This window comes from Dama dama, chromosome 12 (genome assembly GCF_033118175.1).
Source record: "Dama dama isolate Ldn47 chromosome 12, ASM3311817v1, whole genome shotgun sequence".
Classification (NCBI taxonomy): Eukaryota; Metazoa; Chordata; class Mammalia; order Artiodactyla; family Cervidae; genus Dama; species Dama dama.
In genome coordinates, this window is record NC_083692.1 from 99,841,403 (window position 1) to 99,864,208 (window position 22,806).

General features: G+C 42.4%; 1 protein-coding gene across 3 annotated transcripts in view; it reads right to left on the reverse strand.

Annotated features, from left to right (window-relative positions):
- The window catches only part of MCC (MCC regulator of WNT signaling pathway), a 300,929-nt gene that overhangs the window by 115,769 nt on the left and 162,354 nt on the right, over nt 1–22,806 (reverse strand). For all 3 annotated transcript variants that reach the window (XM_061158216.1, XM_061158217.1, XM_061158218.1), the window contains exon 2: nt 8,095–8,208. In XM_061158216.1, the coding sequence (XP_061014199.1) occupies nt 8,095–8,208 (114 nt within the window). The remainder of the gene's footprint in view (nt 1–8,094; nt 8,209–22,806) is intronic.

The window sequence follows — 22,806 nt, forward strand, 5'->3', positions numbered from 1 at the left end:
TGGCGGCTTCTTCTAGCAAAACTTGCAAATGAGGGATTCCTTTCTCCTCCTTACTGTGCAGAAACATCTCACACAACTTCAGCGGACCAAAACAAAAAATGGTTTCAAACAACACACTGCGTTTTATTCTTCTGTTATTACAGAGAGGGACATTTGGGGGTTTCCAGCTATTTCTGACTGATCCAACAGCACTGCAGAGCAAGAAAGCCCAGGCTTGAAGAATCTTGTCTGCCATGCATTTCTGGAGGTCAGTAGCATAAAGAACCTGGGTTTCTCCTGCAACCACAGACTTTCAGTTTGAAAGGCAAAGAAAAAAAAAAAAAGATTGGAATTAGAGAGGATGGAATGTTGCTTTTCCTGAATTTCATCTGGTGCTTACTACATCCCCTGAGATTTTTCTCTAGATTTCCACTCTTCTATGATGATGATGAAGCAAATTTAAAACCTATATAAATACTTGCCTCTAGCCACATAAATTCATGAAACTGTCTATATGCAAAAATGCTTAATACAGGCAAGCAATATTATCACAATCATCAAGAATAAAACCCTTTAGGCTCATTTTTGCAATCGGTACAACCCAGGGATAAAGCTGTGAGTCAGCCTTGAGACAGACTGGCCTGAGAACTTGAGCCCTTGTTGGAAAAATCCTGTGCCATGCAGTGATGCTAAGAAGCTTTATGGTTTTCTTAATGTTCTTTACTGGGTTTTATCTTACTCTGCAGAGGCCACTGATCTTTAATCATCATATTAGTCTCAGTCGTCAATCCCAAAGGTATTATAAACTCCATTCTTGAAAAATGCAAAGCTATCATTCATTTGTTAACCCTCTCTACCATCCTAGGAAGGGGGTTCACATCACACTGGATTGATGGCAAACAACACCACTCAGGATATTTCTATCCTCATTCAAAGTCCTTGCCCAGGTTCTCCTGAGGGGTGGGGTGGGAAACCAGGCCAACTAAACAAAGACACTCAGGACCAATGGCAACATCACTGACAAAACACAACAGCCAGAGCAGAGGAATGAATAGTATAAACCAGTAGGGAAGGGATGGGGGGACAGAGATCCTGGCAAGGAGAAGGCATCCAACTGACCTTTGTGAGGATCTTATATGGAGAAAAAGATGGAAGAAAACACTGTCTCCGTTACATTTAATGAAAACTACGTATGTTTTCTTCCTAAAAGCAGGCAGGAGAAAATTCAGAACACTTGCTTTCTAAAGAAAGAGAGCTCAGAAATAGAAGGTGGACTCTATTACTACTGACCAATTTTGAAGGGGCTCAGAAGCTTGCTTTATTATCTCCTTCTGTAGTGCTTTTTAAAAAAGGAGTTACTAAAAATAATTTTTGGCATACTAAATGCATAGGAAATATGCTGAAAGCATCAAACCAGTACTATATATGATCTTTGGCAGTTTCCTGCGGGGCTGTCCCCAAGATTCTGTTTAATGTTGGTACACATGTATGAACATCTCTGAGCACCTGTTGGATTCGGGAGGGTAGATATATTTAAATAAATATGTGCCCTATTCCCTACTCTTCTTAAGATCCACAGGGCAGCCTGGGCATCTTAAAAAACAATACAGGATTAATGTGGCTATGTTGTTGTTGTTAGTTGCTCAGTCGTGTCCGACTCTTTGTGACCCCACGGACTGTAGCCTGCCAGGCTCCCTGTCCATGGGGACTCTCCAGGCAAGAACACTGAAGTGGGTTGCCATTACCTTCTCCAGGAGATCTTCCCAGCTCAGGGATCGAATGTGGGTCTCCTGCTTGGCAGGCAGATTCTTTACCACTGAGCCGCCCAGGAAGCTGTGCAGTCCAGTTATGGATTCCCACAAAACCTAGAGAAAATCCTGACTTTTGGTGCCTTCTAGCTACATAATCTCAGGCAAGATACTCAAATTCCCTAAACCTCAATTTCTTCATTTGTAGATGGGAATGTTAAGGTATCTATATCTGAGATCATTTTGAGAACTATCTATCTCCAGGAGATAGTGGAGAACAGGGACGCAAGGTGTGCTGAAGTCCATTGCAAAGAGTTAGACATGACTTAGCAACTGAACAACAACAGATATACCAGAAGGTGAGGGGGGGCCAGATGGGAGGGTTTTTCCTGAGCCATGGAACAGAGCTAAAGTGGGGTGATGATCACCATTGCTATAGGCTAATAGTGAGCAGCATTGTTAATCGGATCCCTCAGGAGGCTGTAATGGACAGACTAAGGTGTCCATGTGATCCCTGCATTTTCTTTGTGTGATACCATCTCACTGAGTCTGTGGGGGATGCATGCCTGCCTTCAACTGAAACAATGCGGCAAAAGCGATGGGATGCCTCTTTCATGATTGCATTACTTTGTATAAGACTGTCTTGCCAGAAGATTTAGTCTAGGCTCCTTCTCTCTATTGCTCGCATTGAGGGAGCAAGCTGCCATGAATCCTATACCCACAAAGAAATTCTGCCAGTGACATGAGTGAGCTTGGAGGTGAACTCTGCCCCAGTTGAGCATTCAGGGAGTTCAGAGCATTCAGTTCTGACAACACCTTAACTGCAAAACTTTCACAAGACCCATTTAAGCCATGCCTGGAATCCTGATGCATAGGAGAGAATAAATGTGTGTTATTTTAAGTCAGTAAGTTTAGGGCAATTTGTTAGACAGCAATAAAAAACTAATACAGACACACTTTGCCTTCCCTATCATATTGGTATTGGGTTCCTTTTACTAGCTCTTCCCTTTCCATCAATACTCTTAAAACTTCACCGCATTATGACCATGTATAATGAGCCTTCTTTTATTCAACTAGTTCTAGTATCACCATTAGTAATTACTCAACGGATGATGCTTTGATTATGTCCTGTGAACACAAGCACCATTTATATTTTACATTTTAATCATAGCTCTATAATATTTAGAGCTGGTAAAACTTACGAAAGCCGCAGAAGAGACATTTGCACACAGACTTACTCTCTCACCATCTGGTAAAAAGCCTCAAGCGTGAATCACCTGCCAAGGTGTGTAACGCAGACAGCACAGTGTTCTTAATTTCCTTGTTCTTAATTTTTCTTGCATTAATCTCATCTTTATAAAAGGTAGGAGCCTGGCAAGTTTGATCTTTCTTCCCCGTGTTCTTTCCTGGATCCTAGTAGCTGAACAGGGAAGACATTTCCAGCGAAGGGAACACAGAGTAACTTTTAAATATATTTATTGTAAGAATGCAAGTGAGAGGCAACTAATGGTGTTTTGATGTAACATAGGGATAAAACCAGCCATCAAAACTATTACATAGGATTGTCTTGATCATAAGTAAGCCAAAAGGAAGCTGAATCAATTTCTGACATAGCAGACAAAAAGTGTCCCATGCTTCTCTTATCATCCTCTGCACAAGCTGCTCTGTTGCTGAGACTTAAATTTTAATAAAAACCTTCCTGGTCATCTTTTAAAATTCAAGACTGGGGTACAGTCCAGCTTTCAGTTAAAAGCACTCACAATTTCTTTTTTCTAAAAAAAAGTTCTCACCAATAATGGTTGGTTACATGGTTACATCATCCTACTTTTTTCTTTAATGCAACAAACAAACAACAACAACAACAAAACACCACTTGCTCAAAAGAAGAAACCTTAAGAAACAATAACAAAAAAGGGATTTTAAAGTTTTAATTCACCTGAATTCACTATTAAAAATTATAATACTGTCTTTCTGGTTTTTTCTATCACATATTTCTTACTTTTATAATCAGAAGGAAAATATTTCAAGTAAAGTTTTCACCAAAGTAAAAACTGAAAATTTCTGTCCCTGCACCATCTTCTGTGAGAAAAGAATACTGGTGGCCTTGTCTTGGCTCTGCGCCAGGCTGCTCATTTGACCTTGGGTGAGCAAGTTAACCTCTCTGGATAGCCTATCAAATGTGGAAGTAGACTATCTCAAGTACAAAGGGCCTTTCCTCTTTACTCAGACAGTCTAAGATTATGAGACATGAGTTTTCAAAACTTGCCATAGGCCATTCTAGACTGATGACTGCCTGATTTTTAATCTCTCTGAATTCCCACACAAAAATAGAGAACCTATACATCGAAGATAAACCTCTGAACAAGGACACAGAAGCAGGTAGGGACAAACCAATAGCATCCACAAGACCTGAATGGTGTTGTGTGGGCAGAAGCAGAGAAGAAACAACACTGCTGGACTTGAGAACTGGAAACCCCCCCAAATAACCAGTAATTATGAGGGTGAAAGGGGACAGCAAAACAGGTGGCTTGAAACTCAGCATTAGAAAAGCTAAGATTACGGAATATGGTCCCATCACTTCATGGCAAACAGATGGGGAAAAAGTGGAAGCAGTGACAAGTTTTATTTTCTTGGGCTCCAAAATCACTGTGGGCAGTGACTGCCGCCACGAAATTTAAAGACACTTGTTCCTTAGAAGAAAAGCTATGACAAACCTAGACAGTGTATTAAAAAGCAGAGACATCACTTTGCTGACAGACGTCCATATAGTCAAAGCTATGGCTTTTCCAGTAGCCATGTATGGATGTGAGAGTTGGACCATAAACAAAGCTGAGCACTGAAGAATTGATGTTTTTGAATTGTGGTGCTGCAGAAGACTCTTGAGAGCCCCTTGGACTGCAAAGGGATCAAATTAGTCAATCCTAAAGTAAATCAACCCTGAATACTCATTAAGGACTGATGCTGAAGCTCCAATACTTGGGCCATCTGATGAGAAGAGCCGACTCATTGGAAAACACCGTGATGCTGTGAAAGATTGAAGGCAAAAGAGAAGGGGCAACAGAATGAGATGGTTGGATGGCATCGCTGACTCAATGGACATGAATCCGAACAAACTCCAGGAGATAGTGGAGAACAGGGACGCAAGGTGTGCTGAAGTCCATTGCAAAGAGTTAGACATGACTTAGCAACTGAACAACAATAGATATACCAGAAGGTGAGGGGGGGCCAGATGGGAGGGGTTTTTCCTGAGCCAAGAGGGAGCGAGCAAGGGGCCCACAGGAAGATCTGAAGGGCCAAAAGCACTATTCCCTATGAACTTTCCAGACTGGCCCCAGGACTCCCTACCAGGAGGAGAAACTGGTGGGAGTAGGATCAAAATGGAACAGGATGGCATGACAGAGGAAAAGGAAAGAACAGAACTACCCAGGAGAGGGGATAGAATTAGGCAGAGTGAGAAAGCAGAATGACCTGTGAAGATGAGGAAACAGAGGACTAAGCTCTACAAACTTAAAAAGGCCATTTTCAACTCTGCCTCTTAAAAGTTAATAAAAAGCTATTTTTCACATAAAAACGAAAAACAGAACAGTACTGAGAGCAAATTCCACATCAAGTTATTAGAAAGAAAAAGAAGGAAAAAAAAGAGCAGAATAACATCTCTATAAACCATGAAGGCATGCCACAAGATAGAGAACCTCTCCCATCACAAAAAGTCCCAAACAATAGACTATTATCTCAAAATTAGCCAAAAGACTTCAAAAAGATGAAACGACATAAAACACGGAAGAATGTAATTCAAAGTTAGAAAAACTCAGAAAGAAGGTAATAAAGTACACACAAGAAATAAAATAAAAATGCAGGAAAAAAAAAGCCAGGAGGGAATAAATACAACATACAAGCCCTAAGAAAAACAGAAGATGGAGATACAGATACAGTGAATTTGAGACAGTGCCAGATATTGAACACAGGCACAGAAGAGCTAAGATATAAATAGTAAACATCCTTGAAGAAAAAAAAGGCAAGAGAACAAAGTATTCAATATTATAATTTAAAAAAAAGTCTCTGAAATTAAATGTAAGCAAAAGAAAACACAGAAAATGTGAGAATACCAAACCAGAATGACTAAAAATAAGAGTTACTCTAGTAAAACTAATAGAAGGGAGGGAGGAAGGAAGGAAGGGAGGGAAGAAGGGAAACGAAAAGAAAAAGAGAGAAAGAAAGAGAAAGAAATGCTATGAATGTCTACAGTAAGTAAGTGTCTTGTGAGGGAAACAGAGGTGAATTACTGGGAAACTTTGAGAGCAATGCTCTATGTCAAAACAGAGCAAAGAAACATACTCAGGTAAAGAAAAGATGAGTCAAGGGTTTTATATCCAGGAGGAATGCCTTTCAATTATAAAAGGCAGAGATAAATCATTTATTAAAAAGCAAGAAGCTGGTGAAGATTATTCCTGTGAGTCCTCCCTGAGGAACTCTATTAGAAAGCAAGCTTCAGGCATTAAACAAACAGAAGGATGTTGACATTAAGACCATCGTAAACATTAAATATATAATTTACTTGTAGAAGACTAAATGAGGACTAAGAGGAGAAAACGTGAAAGATGTGACCAGCGTATGGTCAGAAGGTGTGGATATAGTACAACTGCAAAAAACTGCAGGAATGATGAAAGCATAATGCAGAAAACTTGTCAGTAACTCTATTTGTTGTGGTAATATGATTATTATTATTTTGAGACTGACTGTATATAATACAGAATAAAGTAAACCAGTAATTATGGAATATTCTCATCCAATCATCCTCTGTAAACATAAAAACTAGGATTATTTTTGTTTATGTATTTTTTGGCTGCACCACAGTGGACGGGATCTTAGATCCCCAACCACCATGCCTCCTACAGTGGGAGCACAGAGTCTTAACCACTGGACTACCAAGGAAGTCTCTCGAACTAACACTTTGAGTGTGAAAGAAAGGAGATACAGATAAAGTATGGAATCCAAGTAGAAGAACCCTGTAGTTTGAATTTAAATTGGAGAGATTAATATGAGCACCTAAGGTATTTTATCTTAAAATTTACAAATACTTACATATATAGATAAATAAATAATTCCCTGACTATGTTTATAAAAGAAGCCTAAAAACAATGACCAGCCTGGAAGCAGTAAGCACCCTTAGCACCCAGACTGCAGTCTTGAAATACCATTTTCCACAAAGAAAAACCAGGTCTATTTGCAGAATGCTTAATTCCAGGTTTGGGGGGAGAAATGTAATTCCTAGTAATCCTGGAATCATTACTAGGCTAGTGTCAAAAGATTCAGGAGCCATGTGAAGAGGTTCTTACTGGCCAAGGAGTAAACTTTGAGTTTCTACAAGGAAAATAATTACAAAGGACTGACCCAAATATGCTTAAACCCATAAGTTCATTTTTTTTTTTTTTTAATAATTGGGCACTTTCAGAAGATCATAGGTCATCAATTCATTATCTTGAAAAATGTTAAATGTAAAGAATGAAGCATTGATTCTACTTTTCCTTTATGAACTATACCATTGTTTGAATAAATCATAGATGATGGGAAATGTCTCTATAAAAAGTATTCCAACTAATAACTGATAAAGAAATGGCAGAAATAAAATACTATGATATTTTGTAAAGTCCCGATGCACCAGCGAACTTTGGCACCGAGTGTCAATATAGCTGCCTTTAGAAGGCAAAACAACCAGATACTGGGTTGGCCGGAAAGTTTGTTTGGGGTTTTGAAAAACCCGAACAGACTTTTTGGCCAACCTACTACGACGTGCTTCCCAGCGGAAAAACAAATGTCTTTTATAGTGTCGTCAGAAGGACTGACCATGAATCTGACTGAGTCTCTGGGATCCAAGGCCATTTTGCAGGAAATAAAGAGGGCAGAGGAACACAGCGAACTGTGCCATGGATGAGCAATCAGTAACATCTGGACTGTGGGAAACTCCGTAGGTCAGACACTTTTAACAGATTAAGTGTAAAGCCAATAAAGAATGAAGGGAAAACCTGTGGACTGAGAAATTCAAAGTAAACATGTAGTTTTCAAATGGGCAAGACAAAACTGGACTGTCTAGGGACATACAAACTCCTGCGACAGACTGTCAAGAAGCAGGAAACACGACTGGAAACGTCATGGTCACCTCGGAGGCAGGGAAAGCGAATTGGGATGAGGCAGGAGGACGGACTCCTGGGAAGGCCAGCAGGTTTTAATTTTTTACCTGGACAGTGGTTACGAGGATGTTCGATCATTAAGCAATATTTGTATTGTGGGGATTTCTATATCTGTTTCATCTTAAACAATAAAAAAAATAAAAAGCAAAAAACTAAGAGACCCTTTCCAGACTCCTCACCTGTGCCTTGGCCAACTTCTTTTCCAGAAGGTCCCGCTCCCGCTCTGTTTGCTGCAGACGTTTATTAAGCTCCACTATATCTCCCTTGAGTGACGCCAGGGCTGCCAAGTGGAGCTGCAGTGACAGGAGGAAAGGGGCACAAGGTTAGACCCTCCAGCAGAAACTCACTTCCATCCCTTCATTCCCTGTAATTATTGTGGTCACAAAGAAAAGGGGTCATCTGCAGCCAGACACCTTGGGTGACATTAATCTCAGGGGACAATGGACAGAAATCAGGAGTCCTACCGCCGAGCTGGGTTATCTGGTCATCCTGAATGTACCAGGGAGAACCCTGTTAAGTGTGGGCAGCAGGACCTAATTTGGGATGGTCTAATTAAACAGAGAGCAAAGCTGCTCATCCTATGGGCTTTCCCTGAATTACTCAGCAAGGACCAGATTAAGCGCTGGTGTGGACTGCCTGATTCTCAAGAAGCAAGGCAAAGGCAGGATCAAATTAACTTTTACCTTTGGGAAAATATACAAGTTGAATGGAGCAATTCAATTTTTTTTCAAATTCAACCACAGATATTGCCATGTATCCAGACAGCCCAAGGGGCTGAGTAGTAAGAAAAGAATGTGAGAGCTCATTGTTTCCTACGCTTTCCTCCTCAGGTTGACCCATTAACTTTCTGACCAGCTCCTCCTTCCTCATTGCCCCCCAGACAGTCTAGGAGACTAGATGATGCTTCTGGCCTCTCAGAGCACAACCAGAGCTCTGATAAATCATGTTATGGCAAGAGAAACTGAGAATCCCTTGCTGTTCCTTTTTTTCCCAGACGACCCTCTCAGAATAAGCAGAGTGAGAAAGAATGTTCCTCAGCAGATGAGCGAGTGCACCATGCACTTCCAGGATCTCAACCTGCTCAGCATTCAGGCTCTGCCCATTGAGTGCGGGATGCACACACGCTCACCATACACGTGCCCGCTGCGCTGTGCAGGCGGACGGCTGGGCTCATCTTTAACATCTGTTCAACCATGCTCCCGAGCAACATCTTCCCACCGTCCCTGCCCCGAGTCACTACTTCTCTGCCTTCACTGTCGCTCCTGGGTGGAGCTCAATCGATGTAACACTTGGGTAAGTGAGGACAATCAGAGCAAACACTCCCTCTTTATAGGAATTGTGTAGCTTCTGCCAGGAGGCTCTAAAGTACGGAGTGACCTTACAAGATGGACAGTGCAGCGGTATACAACTCCACTTCAAAGATCTTAACTTCAGGTTTAGAAAGAGGCTTTTTTCTGCAGCCTGTCTCTCTACACTATGTGGTGGCTTGGGAGGCTTGGGGGAGAGTGCATAGCTGAGAAGGAGATGTGGGGCAGAGCTAGGTTTTCATAGCAGTTGTCTGTGAGACGACCACAACAGTGAGTATGACTTCACTTAATCGCATGGGGGCTGCAAACCAACAGATCAATAACAGAGCTGAAATCAAGAATCCTTGAAATTTAAAAAAGGAAATGTCAAGCCATCTGGCGGTTATTTGTCTTCTCATGCGGGGCTAAGGCTGCTCAGAAAAGGTCACTTTAGGTTTCAGATACAGGGTTTGTGTGATGAATTCTCAGCACAGATACCCCAGTGTTCCCATTGTACAATTTTTGGGAGGCAGTTTGGCTCCCAGGGTGGGGAGAGGGAGGCAAATTCACTCCCTTGCCTAGCTGGGTTCCCCCTTCTGCCTTTGAACTGTCAATCTGAGAATGTTCCTTCTGCGACAGACACTGCGGTCTGTTACGCAATTATGTCCTGTCTTGGGAGAAGACTCACCTCCTCACCCTTGACAAGAAGGATGAAATACATGAAGAGTTCGTGTGCTCCTTAAGAGATAAGGGAGTGGAAACAAGAATCCCAACTACGTGAGCCTAGACAGACCTCCTCTCTTGTCTACCTCCCCTCTTACTTCTGGGCCAAAGGGCTGCCCACAGGAATTGTGGGGGAGACTCAGGGGGGGGGAAAGCTGACAGAGGAGACTGTATAGGCCACAGAGACCTCATGAACTGGGCCCAGATGGGAGACCAACAGAGATGTTATCTCCACCACAGTACAGGGGCAGAGGAGGTTCAGTGGGAGGAGGCTGAGGAGGAGTCACGGACTTAGAGACAACACCACCAGCTTTCCAAATGGCCTGAGGATCCATCAGATGTGCTTGTGGGGACAGTCTCTTTGCTTCCCTGGTTGGAAAATGCCTATCCATGAAATGAGACTAGATCAGTGATTCTTAACCTGAAGACTCCTTAAGAATCTCATGAATGGGATAGGCCTTTCTTCTAATGAAGTGAGTGAAGTCGCTCAGTTGTGTCCGACTCTTTGTGACCCCGTGGACTGTAGCCCACCATGCTCCTCCGTCCAAGGTATTCTCCAGGCAAGAGTACTGGAGTGAGTTGCCATCTTCTTCTAGAGAGGAGTATAAACTTGGTGTTTAGGCAGTGTTCCCCTCATTAACATGATGATGCACTCTGAAGTCTATCGATGGACTCCAAACTAAGAACCAACTGGACTAGGTGCTAGATCTGTGATCCCACCTGTTCTGCAGACATGTGGAATGACCAAAGACGTCTGAGTGGGGCAGGCCCTTGGCACACGACGTCTCCCACATCTGTAGGTGAGGATCTGAAACCCAGAGACTGACTTGCTGACCTCAAGTCTCATGCAGAGCTTAACACAAGAGCCGAGGCCACGGGTACCCTTTCCTCACCTCGCAGTGTTGCACGTGACAGCAATGTTCAGTTTAATTTGAATTAATAGTTTACTTAAAATATTTCTCCTCAATGTCACGTGGCAGGCTGAACATGCGGGGAGTGTGCAGGGGAATAGACAGCTCTCTATGTGTGGCCGAGTCCCTTTGCCGTTCACCTGAAACTGCTGCTGCGGCTGCTAAGTCGCGTCAGTTGTGCCCATCTCTGTGCGACCCCACAGACAGCAGCGCACCAGGCTCCTCTGTCCACGGGAGTCTCCAGGCAACAACACTGGAGTGGGTTGCCGTTTCCTTCTCTGAAACTACCACACTATTGTTAATTGGCTATACCCCAATACAAAATAAAACGCTTAAAAAAAAAAAAAAGACATATTTTGAGAAAAAAACTCAGATGAATATATAACAGAAAAATAAACTAGAAAGATGGCATTCTAGCTTTTTGGTGGAGGCCTCTTGGTGGTTTCAAACCCTTTTGGGATAGTTTTGAATACATTTTTGTTTTTCTTTTTCAGGAGAAAGAGGCTTCTGTGTTAAGGAAACAAGAGTTGTGACAGTGTCCTCTGCAGGTGAAGACTGTAGCATAAAAACTGTACAGGTTTTCTATTTTCCCTCCCTGCTGCATTTTCTCTCCCTGTCCACCAGCAATTCTGATAGAAGAAAAAACTTAAACCAGGTAGAACAGACACACATTGCTTGCTGTCACTGAGACATGTGTTTAGCAGAAGCTAACTACAAAGGCTAGGAGGTGCAGTTGGGTACAAAGTTTGTCCACAAGTTGCAAGATGAGTTGCCAAGGATCAGGCTGACCAACCCCTCCTTCACCCTCATGACTGAGTATAGGCCAAGTTCCGTCCCCAGCCTAAGAGAGCAAGAAAATATATGATGTTTGGAGTCTGTGCTAGTCTCTTTCCCAACACACCTTTCTCTTAATGTTCAGGAAGAAGACCCCGCTTTCTGACTGGTCACCCTCCTGACCAGTTAAAACATCCCAGTTCTGGGGCTCCTTTCTAGTTGGAGCCAGGTGTAGCCGTGGGACACAGTGCTGGCTGAGGAGACAGAAGCCGCGGTACACGGGAGTGCTCAGAAAATCCTTCTGAGGGAGGTCATGCTTTTCTCTTCCTCCAGCGTTGCTGCTTGGTATATTAACATGATGGATGGAGCCCCAGCAGCCATCTTGTTTCAGAAAGATGAGGTCCATACTCTAGGCAGTGGAAGGCGCCTGAATTCCTAACAACTGTGCAGACCCTACCAGCTCTGAACTGCCTAACTCCAGACTTCATAACACAATAGCAAGAACAGAACCTCTGCTGTATAGACCACTATTATGTGGAGATATTCTTGCAAATGAAGTGGGTTAATTTACAAAGAATCGGATAAACTTGGGTTCACATCTCATTTGTTACTTGTTGAATTGTTTTTGAACAGCTGATTTCATCAGTTTGTGATGGGGCTGTCAAACAGGCAAAGAAGGTGCCGTCCATAAAATGACCTGCACAGCATGTGAAGCCCAGTGACCAGCAGTGTCTGGCACCAAGTAAGCACGCAGCGAATATGTACTTCCTCTTTCCCTGCCACCTTCTAAGTCGCCAAGTTTCAAGTCAACAACCTTCTCAGACTAAGCTTCACTCTAGGTAGCGAGAGGTACATTCAGACGAGGAAGTAAGACAGTCCTATCTTGGAGGCACACTTCCCCATGGTTAACGGCACAGGAACGAGAGGCCACAGCTGGTTTGTGGATTCTGCTGAAATCCCAATGCTTAAAGAGCTGACTCTCAAACCTCTTAATTCTCTGTGAAATTTTAACCCAAGGCCTTTCAGCAGTATTGCAATGGGATCATGACACTTCCTTATACAATTTTGGGTCTAGCACGTGAAGGATATAAATCCACACATACTTCATATTTCTGGAGATAAAGGATTCTGATTCCCTAAGCTGTTTTGAGCCCAGCTTCACATTCATTTTACAGTGTGTATCCAAATGAAAGTAAACCACCTGGAAATCTGGCTTCAAGACAACTGTCAAAATGGTTGCTATTTTTGGATGAAACATTACTCGATTAATACTTCACAGTTCAGCTGGCGGTAAAGAAAAGCTTGTGTAGCCTCTGACAGGTAAGGTGTCCAGCAGCCGGGGGCTGAGCGGGGAGCCCGCAGCGCCTTGGTGACAGCCCCTCCTAGTGCTGCTCCTAGGCTCTGTGGATAGATGTGCTTCCTGTTAGCCATTAGCCAGGAGACAAAGGGCTTCCCACTTCCTAAGACGCCCTTTTAAGCCAGCAACACAATGACTCTAATGAGCCCCCAGGAGCCTCGCTGTATATTTATGGTTATACGGTGTTTCTTCATCTTGCTACTACTGGCAATAAAAACAACGGAACACATGCTGGCTCTTTCCTGATCACTTGGCACCCTCCTATGCATTACCCCACCAGGTCTCCATCACACCCCACCTCTGGCCTACCAGGAGGCTATGATTCCCCGTGTGCTAGGAACAAGTATTTTTCCCAAGGACCACAGAGGGTGAAAGGGTCCCAGAATGGGGATCGAGGTTGTCAAACTCCAAGTCAACATTTTACCTATCTTTCTGGGATTTGGGTCTGCTCTTTTACGACACTGCTGTCAAAGGGACCAAAGGCTTCCACAGTTTCACCTGAAGCAGAGGAATGAGTTCATCCCTTAGTTGCCATCCAAAGGCCTCAGACACTAACGGTGAGATGGCTGGGCTGGGCTTCCCGCACCATGTGGGCAGGTCAGCTCACTCCGAGCAGACCATGCCTGTTCATTCTCTCTCTCCTGTACTTGGCCTGCCAACATGACACGCTCCTGTAAGCCATTCACTGCTGGGGAATCTACTTCCTTCCCACCAGCGATGATGGGAACATCTGCCCTGGCCTTCTAACTGGGCCAGATGCCCTCCAGCACAAGGTATTTACAATTTTTTAATCACATGCGACTGAACACAGTGGGTAGTGCCAACCTCTTTCTGAACTGTTCTCTTCCTTAAAGGGGAAGAAGTAAGGGCAACTGACCTTTACTGAACACATATTCCTTTCTAAAAGAAACAGACTTTAAAAAAATTTATTTAAAACTAACAATAGCTAACTCAGTGTACGCTGAACACATATTTCTGACAGGTTCTACACTAAGTCACTAAGTGATTTCTGCATTTTACCTAATTCAATCAGCTGCAAAAAAAAAAAAAACAAAACAAAACAAACAAAGGCATTGTCACAACCCCAATGCCAAACTCTGGGAATATTTTAAGAATCCCAGGCAATGTGATAGTAGTAAGTCATAACATTAATAGTTATCACTTGCTGAATGTTTATTGGGTACCAGGCACTTGGGCTAAGCACAATTCATGTGATAGTCCATTTAACCCTCACCACAGTGCTACGAGATAGGGATTATTACCTCCTTCTGACAAATGAGGAACCAAGGTACACAGCAGACATAGGAAATCAGCCTAAGGGCAAGAAACTGAGAAGCACGCCACGTTCTGAGTGTCTCTGCTGTGTGCCTTGCTGGCACTTCCAACTCAACACACCACTGCTCTCCTGGTCTGCAGAACACACATGTGTGTACGAGTGTGGGTTGGAGGGCAGGTGTGCACATTGGCAGGGTGGGGTCATGCGGAGAAGCAGGGCAGGCAGAGGTGGCAGGGCAAGCCCTCTAGTAACAGTGATGAAGCTTGGGGCTGGCAGTCAGCCCAACTCAGTGTGAATTTGGGGTCTCTAACTTCAGGTGCTTTTTCATCCTTTGGTCTGTATCAGAGGGCCCTGCCCTGAGTTCTGTGCTTGGGGCTTTGCACACTTTATTTGCCCATCCCAGAATGGATTTGCTAAAGCAACTGCCCAAGGAAGCTTCATTATATACAGAACCAATCAGTAACAATCTTTTCCCCAGAAGTTGAAAGAGCGCTCAGAATCACACACAACCTTATGGCTGGCAAGGGAATTCAAGATGTCTAGTTCAATTCCTTCATTGTAAAGACATTAAACAGAGTCAGAGAAACAAGTTTCACCAAATTGAGATTTCCTCATTCCCTCTCCGGAGGCTTCCTGCTCTCTCATATGGCAATCCAGGAGTTCGTGGGTAAACGTCTACATCCCAGCCCTGTCCTTGAAAATAGCAGAAGACATCTGTACATGAGAAAGCAGACTCATTCAGCCTCCTTTGTGAGACTCCCCACACCCTGCACATTCTAATTCAGATACAGAAAGAACAAAATCCCTCGCAAAAGGGGAGCGTTCCCTGACAGATGGACACAATCGGGCCTGTTCAGTGGCTTCCAGGACTGGAGGATTCCTATTTACTGCCAGAATTCCAGCTAGGGGCACCTGCTGTGTAATATTTCAAGAAAGAATGCTCATAGCCTTGAAGCTTAAAACTCATTAAACGCCATCTACAAGACTGTTCATGACTTTTCTGCTGTCCTAGACCAACTCAGAGAGCACCACCTTTTGGTTTTCATTTTACCTGATTTCATTGGTCAGTGATCCCTGAGTTACTTTATAAATCTACACTGAAACTCGGTTGTCGAAAACAGCACTCTGTCCCCTTCAACATGGCAGCAGTAAAATACCACCTGGTAGGAAAACTGATCACCTTCAAGAGCACCTGATGTAGGTGACGACGCCAAATCACAAAGCAGGAACCAAGTACTAACTGGGAATACAGCCACATCATCATTCCTGGGATCCACCTAAGGCAATTCTTCCCATGCTTCAAATCAACAGCTGGAGTAAGAAGGCTGTCAAGGAGAGGAGGTGTCCAAGACTGACCCTCTCAACTTTGAAGATAACTCTCAATCCTACTCCATCTGCAAAAATATGCTCCTCTAAAAATAAGTCACATTGAATTTGCAGATTGCCTTGGGTAGTATACTCATTTTACCAGTATTAATTCTTCCAATCCATGAATACAGTGTATTTCTTCATCTGCTTAGTCTTCAATTTTCTTTCTTCAGTGTCTTACAGTTTTCTGAATACAGGTCTTTTACCTCCTTAGGTATGTTTATTCCCAGGTATTTTACCTTTTTTTTTTGATGTGATGGTAAATGGGATTATTTCTTTAATTTCTCTTTCTTATAGTTTGTTGTTAGTACACAGAAAAACAGATTTTTTTTTTCTTTTTTTTTTCAGATTTTTGTATATTAATTTTGTATCCTGCAACTTCACTGAATTCATTGGTGAGCTTAAGTGGTTTTCCGGGGGCATCTTTAGCATCTGCTATGTATAGGATCATGTTATCTACAGTGACAGTTTTACTTCTTCCCTTCCAGTTTGGATTTCTTTTCTTTCTTCTTCTTCTCTGATTGCTATTGTTAGGATGTCCAAAACTATGCTGAATAAAAGTCAAGAGTGGGTATTCCTTGCCTTGTACCTGATCTTACAGAAAATGCTTTCAGCTTATCACCATTGAATAGAATGTTAGCTGTGGGTTTGTCACATATGGTCTTCATTATGTTGAATTACACTCCCTCTAATCTCACTTTCTGGAGAGTTTTATCATAAATGATATTGAATTTTGTCCAAGACTTTTTCTGCATCTATTGGAACGATAATATGGTTTTTATTCTTCAATTTGTTATTGTGATGTATCACACTGATTGATTTGTAGATATTTAAAAAATCCTTGCATACCAACTAGAGAAAACATTTTTAAAATTTGTATGGAAACACAGAGGACCCTGAATAGCCAAAACAATCTTGAGAAAGATGAAGAGAACTAAAGGAATCATGCTCCTTAACTTCAGGCTACACTACAGTGCTACAGTCATCAAAACAGTGTAGTACGGGCACAAAGAGAGACACACAGGCCAACAGAGCACAAGAGAGAGCCCAGACACAAATGCACACACTTATGATCAATTAATCTATGACAAGGAGGTAAGAGTATACAATGGAGAGAAGACAGTCCCTTCAACAAGCAGTGCTGGGAAAACTGAGCAGCTACATGTAAAAGAATGAAACTAGAAGTTTCTTTAACACTATATACAACAACAGACTCAAAATGGATTAAAGACCTAAATGTATGACTGGAAACCATTAAAACTCCTAGAGTAAAACATAAGCAGAGCACTCTTTGACATACATCTTAGCAATATATTTGTTTTATCCCTCTCCTAAAACAAAGGAAATAAAAGCAAAAATAAACAAGTGGGACCGAATTAAACTTAAAAACTTTTTCACAGTAAAGGAAACCACTGACAAAACAAAAAGACAACCTACGGAACGGAAGAAAACATTTGCAAATGATATGCCCAATAAAGGGTTAATATTCAACATATATAAATGGCTCATACAACTCAAACATCAAAAAAACAAACAACCGAATTAAAAAATGGGCAGAAGAATTGAACAGACATTTTTCCAAAGGACAATGTAGATGGCCAACAGGCACATGAAAAGATATTCAACATCACCAAGCATCAGGGAAATGCAAACCCAGACCGCAACGAGATATCATCTCACACCTTTCAGAAAGGCTATCATCAAAAAGAACACTAATGTTGGCAAGGAGATGGAGAAAAGGGAACCCTTGTACACTGTGCGTGGTAATGTAAATTAGTGCAGCCATTGTGGAAAATAATATGAAAGTTTCTCAAAAAACTAAAAATAGAACTACCAAAGGACATAGCACTTCCATTCCTGGGCATACATCTGAAAAAAAAAAAAAAAAAAACACAACAAAAACTACTTCAAAAAGATATATGTAATTCAATGTTTATAGTAGTATTATTTACAATTGCACAGATATGGAAGCAATCTAACTGTCCATCAACAGATGAATGGATAAAGAAGAAATGTATATATACCATATCTTCTTTATCTATTTTATACACATACACACACACACACACACACAATGGGATACTACTTAGTCACGAAAAAGAAAAAGTTTTGCCATTTGCCAACAATGTGGATGGACTTGGAGGGTATTATATTAAATCAAGTAAGTCAGATAGAGAAAGACAAATATATATGACATATACAGAATCTAAAAAATAAAACAAACTAGTGAATAGAACAAAAAGAAGCTGACTCACAGACTCACAAATATGGAGAACATCTGTGATTACCACTGGGGAGAAGAAAAGGGGTAAGGGCAATATAGCAGTAGAGGATTAAGAGGTACAAACTATTAGGTATAACATAATCTATAAGGATATAGGGATAATACAGGGAATAAAGCCAATATTTTATAATAACTATAAGTGGAGAAGAACCTTTAAAAACTGTGAACCACTACACTGTATACCTTATATAACATTATGTATCAACTATACTTCAATACTATGTGTGTGCTCAATAAAAAAAAAAATCACAATTTTTATTGGAAATAACATTAGCTATTATGTGGACGTGTTCTATTGCTATTGCTATATTTAAACCATGTGACATGCACTTTCTCAGGTATTCTTCATATAGCCTTTGGAATAAGTACTGTTAACCCCAATTTAAAGAGTTAGGAATTGAGGTTTAGAAGTTCAGTAACTTGTCAAACGAGTAAGTGGCAGAGCTAGAATGAAAACCAGGTCTGTCTAACCTCAGACTCTGTTCACAATCACCATGCCTCATGCTCTGGGACAGAATATCCTAGCACTCCTGAGATCCTTCCAGATCCTTTCATGAAACTGCCGAGAAGACAGGGTCTCAGAAAGGTCTTTTTATCAGAGGGGAGAAAGCAAATCTGCAAAATTAGAATGATGGAAAGGTATGAAAAGTTTCTTTAAATCATCCAACATTTTGAGAAACAAAAGACCATTTAGCTGATATCAGACCCAGGAAAGAATCAGACAAAAGTTAATCTCCAGCCATTTCCACACTATGAGGAGAAATTAGAGGGGAATATTGCAGTGTAGGTGAAAAAACGCTCCTAATTATGCTAACTAAACAGTCTGTGGGAGGAAAAGTTACTTTAACTGAAAGATCTTAGAAAATCTAAACAGAAAGTGTTACATATATATATATATATATATATATATGTATATACTTTAAAATTTATTATATAGTTGTTGCTAGTAAAAGTAAGTCACAGCATTTTCCACTAATAAATTCTTACTTTATTGTGGTGTTACTTTATTTTCAAGGGAAACCAAAATTATATGTAATACAAATTTGGAAAGAAGTACAAACAAAATAAAGACACTGCAATAAATTGACAGCACCCACTTAAATTTCAAGGTGGGCTGCATCCTAATGGCATGTTGTGAAGGAGATGGAGATGCAACAATTAAATCCTGCTAATCAGAGGACGTGAATATTTCAGTATGTTCTAAATACTTCTGTGGCAGAAGCTCCCACAGAGAATTATATGAACATTGCATAAAGGACTTGCCTGACAAGGTCTGCATTGTTCATAAATTTTTCTATTGATCCAATTTAGTAGGTATTGAATTCCCCATTCTAAAGAAACCAAGTACCTTTAAATGGTGAAACACTCGATAAACTCAGCATATCAGGAAAAACCAAGGTATTTTTACAGCAATAGCTGAACGCTTTGGAAGTATCCTATTTTTTTTTTTTAACTGCATTGAGGACAATGTTTTTTCTTTGGGAAAACAACTTAAGATTTAGAGACGCGCACGTGTGTGTGTGTGTGTACACACACACTTATACACACATATATACATGTATATATACACACACATATATACATGTGGACTTTCTATGTATAGAAAACCCAAGGCACATGCTCCCAGTCTTTTCATTCGAGTACAGAAGACAGCCAAGATGTCAACTATCGAGATAGTTCAGTACAATCATCTTCAAATGTGTTCCCAAAATTTGAGAGATATTTCCACATGCACTATTTCCTTTAAAGAAAATTCCTTTAAAACACTTGATGTCATGACAAGCTCCCATTTCAAGGAAAGCTCAGTGGGGCCCTGGCTCCGCCTTCCTCACCACGGGCTGCTGACCGCTGGGCCATGGCACCACAGACTGCAGTACTGAATCCAAAGCACCAGGAAAAGGGAGAAGATACACTTCAAATCAGCTCAGTGTTCTCTCCCATCAGGGGCCCTGATGACTGCTTCAGAGAGCAGTATGTTTAGACAGGAGAAAAGGTCTGAATCTTCGCTCCCTTCCAGATCACCTAACCCTGTCAGTACTAGTCCCAACTAGGACGTGCTCCCTGAAAAGGAAGACAGTGAGAGAGGGAGAAGAGAGGGAGAAAACGATGGGAAAATCAGTTCAGTGGTTAAGGACACAGGCGTTGTGACAAAACAGAAACTCCAGACCTGAGTGCTAGTTCAAGCTTGTTAACATTTTCCAAGACTTCGTTTACTGGTAAAATGGCAACGATATCCAACCACACAAGAGTTGTAAAGATTAAATGAACGTTAACTACAGACAACTCACCTAACACAATGCTGCCTGGCAGAAGGTTAGCCACAATAACTACTGTCCTTTTGATTATCATCATGATCACAACATGCTTTGTGATTGCTAAAAATAAAAAGTATCAGGGCAACTTTGGGCCTTGAAAGCATTGATGAGTTGCTCTCCTATCTGTTTACACAAACACTGGTTAAGCAGTCAGAATGGCTCATCATCACCTTGAGACCCAGGTCACAGCAGTCAGAGTAACCTACACTTTGCCTGCCTTCCAACATGTGTGACTGGATCAGCTGCTCCCTGCATCCTGGCGGGGCCTGTAGGTAAGCAGGCAAACACGCTTACCCTCAACAGTCTAGAAAGTGGAGGCGCCTCACGCCTGGTCTCTACCCCCGACCTCCTGGGTCCTTACAGCACAAGGTAAGAGTGGGTCCAGACCCAAGTGCAACATAGACAGTGACCCCAAATGAGCTTCCATAAAAACCATCTGAAGACAGAGGAGCTTACTGTAAGCAAGGATATGCACAAAGATCTGTTCATGATGGGGAAAAACACGGAAAAATAGTAGTTGCATAAATTGTATGATATGCCTAATACACTGAATTCTTAACAAAATAGAGAAACACATGATTAGCATGGTAATCTTAATTTCCCACATGGATGCTGAGTCAATTCATTTCACTTATTTTCCACTTGTCCCCGCCAACCACCCAGAGCCGGTTTCCCTTCTCCTCTACTGCTCCTCTAGCCTTTCACTCCTCTTTATTTTTTATAATACTTACTACTACCTGACAATATATCATATGAGTCTTTTATTAATTCATTCCCCCACGAGGATATGAGTTCCAAGAAGGCCGGCATGTCACACAACTTGGGCAACAGCCAATGGACAAGATGAGCTGTGCCTGGCCCACAGAGAACTTCATGCAGATTTGTTGAATGGATACATTTAGAAAATTAGAAAACACAGATAAAAAACCTTACATTATCTTTACCCCTACCACCTACAGATATGTCAGATATTTTTCTGTGTGTAAATATTAATACCTTATAAACACAACTGAGGTGAAACAATGTTTAACATAGCACTCTCTTCTACCCCACATTGCTGGCAGATTCTTTACCAGCTGAGCCACAAGCGAAGCCCCTTCTATACTTAAAACTCTCCAAATAATTCACTAAGTGGAAGGAACCGCAAGTGGGGCGGCACCGTCTGTGAGCCTCCAGCACACAGCTGACCTATCCTAGTCACCTTTACTGCCCCGCATTTTCCACGGGTATCCAGGGTCAAATGTCTGGATCACATGGTCTGAGTCTGAGGCGCCAAGGCTGCGGACTTGGATGGCGCCCAGCACCAGATGGTTTATAGCCGTGCTGCACAAACTGGAAACAGCCCTGGCAGCCGGGGGGAGCCGCAGCGAGATCCCTGATCCCGGCACGCGCTCTGTCAGTGCCCAGCGCGGGGGGCAAGCAGGGAAGTGCAGGAGAAGGGCGGGGAGAACTCTGGGGCCACACACCCCCAAAAGACCCCACTCCTCCAAGTGAGTCATCAACCCACCCAAGCGGGCGTGCCCCCCACCCTCTGTCAGTGCCTGCCCAGCCAGCACCTGCGGAGTGTTTCACAACCCCTTGTCAAATCAGGAGGATGAAAGATGTAAAGCCAGCAAGTGCGCCCAGGCAAGAACAAAGCGCTGTGGTTTCTGAGTCCAGCCTGATGGGATCCCGGCCCCTTTCCTGTAAGGGGCTCCGTGTCCCTCAGAGGCACCCCGCCTTCCCATTTGGCCTCAAGAAAGCACAACACAATTCGAATTCAAAAGGTACCTCACAGCTCAGCATTATTTCAATAAACAAAGCCTCCCTTTCTTCCCCCTACCTACAAAGAACACGTTTTATCACACACGCTTTGACAATTTTCTCTCGTACAAATTGATTTATTCCCCTCCCCTGCCCCCTCCCCATCTTGCAGGCAGACTAAAATGATTAAGTACAGCGGGGGGTGGGACAGAACTCATCGGCAGCGGCCAGCGAAGCTGAGGACACTGTGTGGTCTCCCGCAACACGTAGGGCCTGCTGAACCACCCTCAGGAGAGAAGCAGCAGGAACGATAACCCTGAATGTGAGACAGCAAGAGAGACACAGATGTACTGAACAGTCTTTTGGACTCTGTGGGAGAGGGCGAGGGTAGGATGATATGGGAGAATGACACTGAAACATGTAAATTATCATATGTGAAACGAATCTCCAGTCCAGGTTCAATGCATGATACAGGATGCTCGGGGCTGGTGCACTGGGATGACCCAGAGGGATGGGATGGGGAGGGAGTTCAGGATGGGGAACACATGTACACCCATGGCGGATTCAAGTCAATGTATGGCAAAACCAATACAGTGTTGTAAAGTAAAATAAATAAATAATTTAAATTAAAAAAAAAAAAAAAAAAAAAAAAGGAAGGATGAAGAGGAGCCCATGCTGGATGGCTGATCAAACAAATTCCTTTGGATGCAGATCTCATCCGTTGCTTCTGACTTTGGCTGAGTGGAAGGAGCTGCAAGCAGGGAGGCACCATCTTTGAGACCCCAGCGCACCCAGCACAGTGTGGACGCAGGCAGGGAGAGACAAGCTGGGTGCCCAGGGAGGTGGGGAGTCTC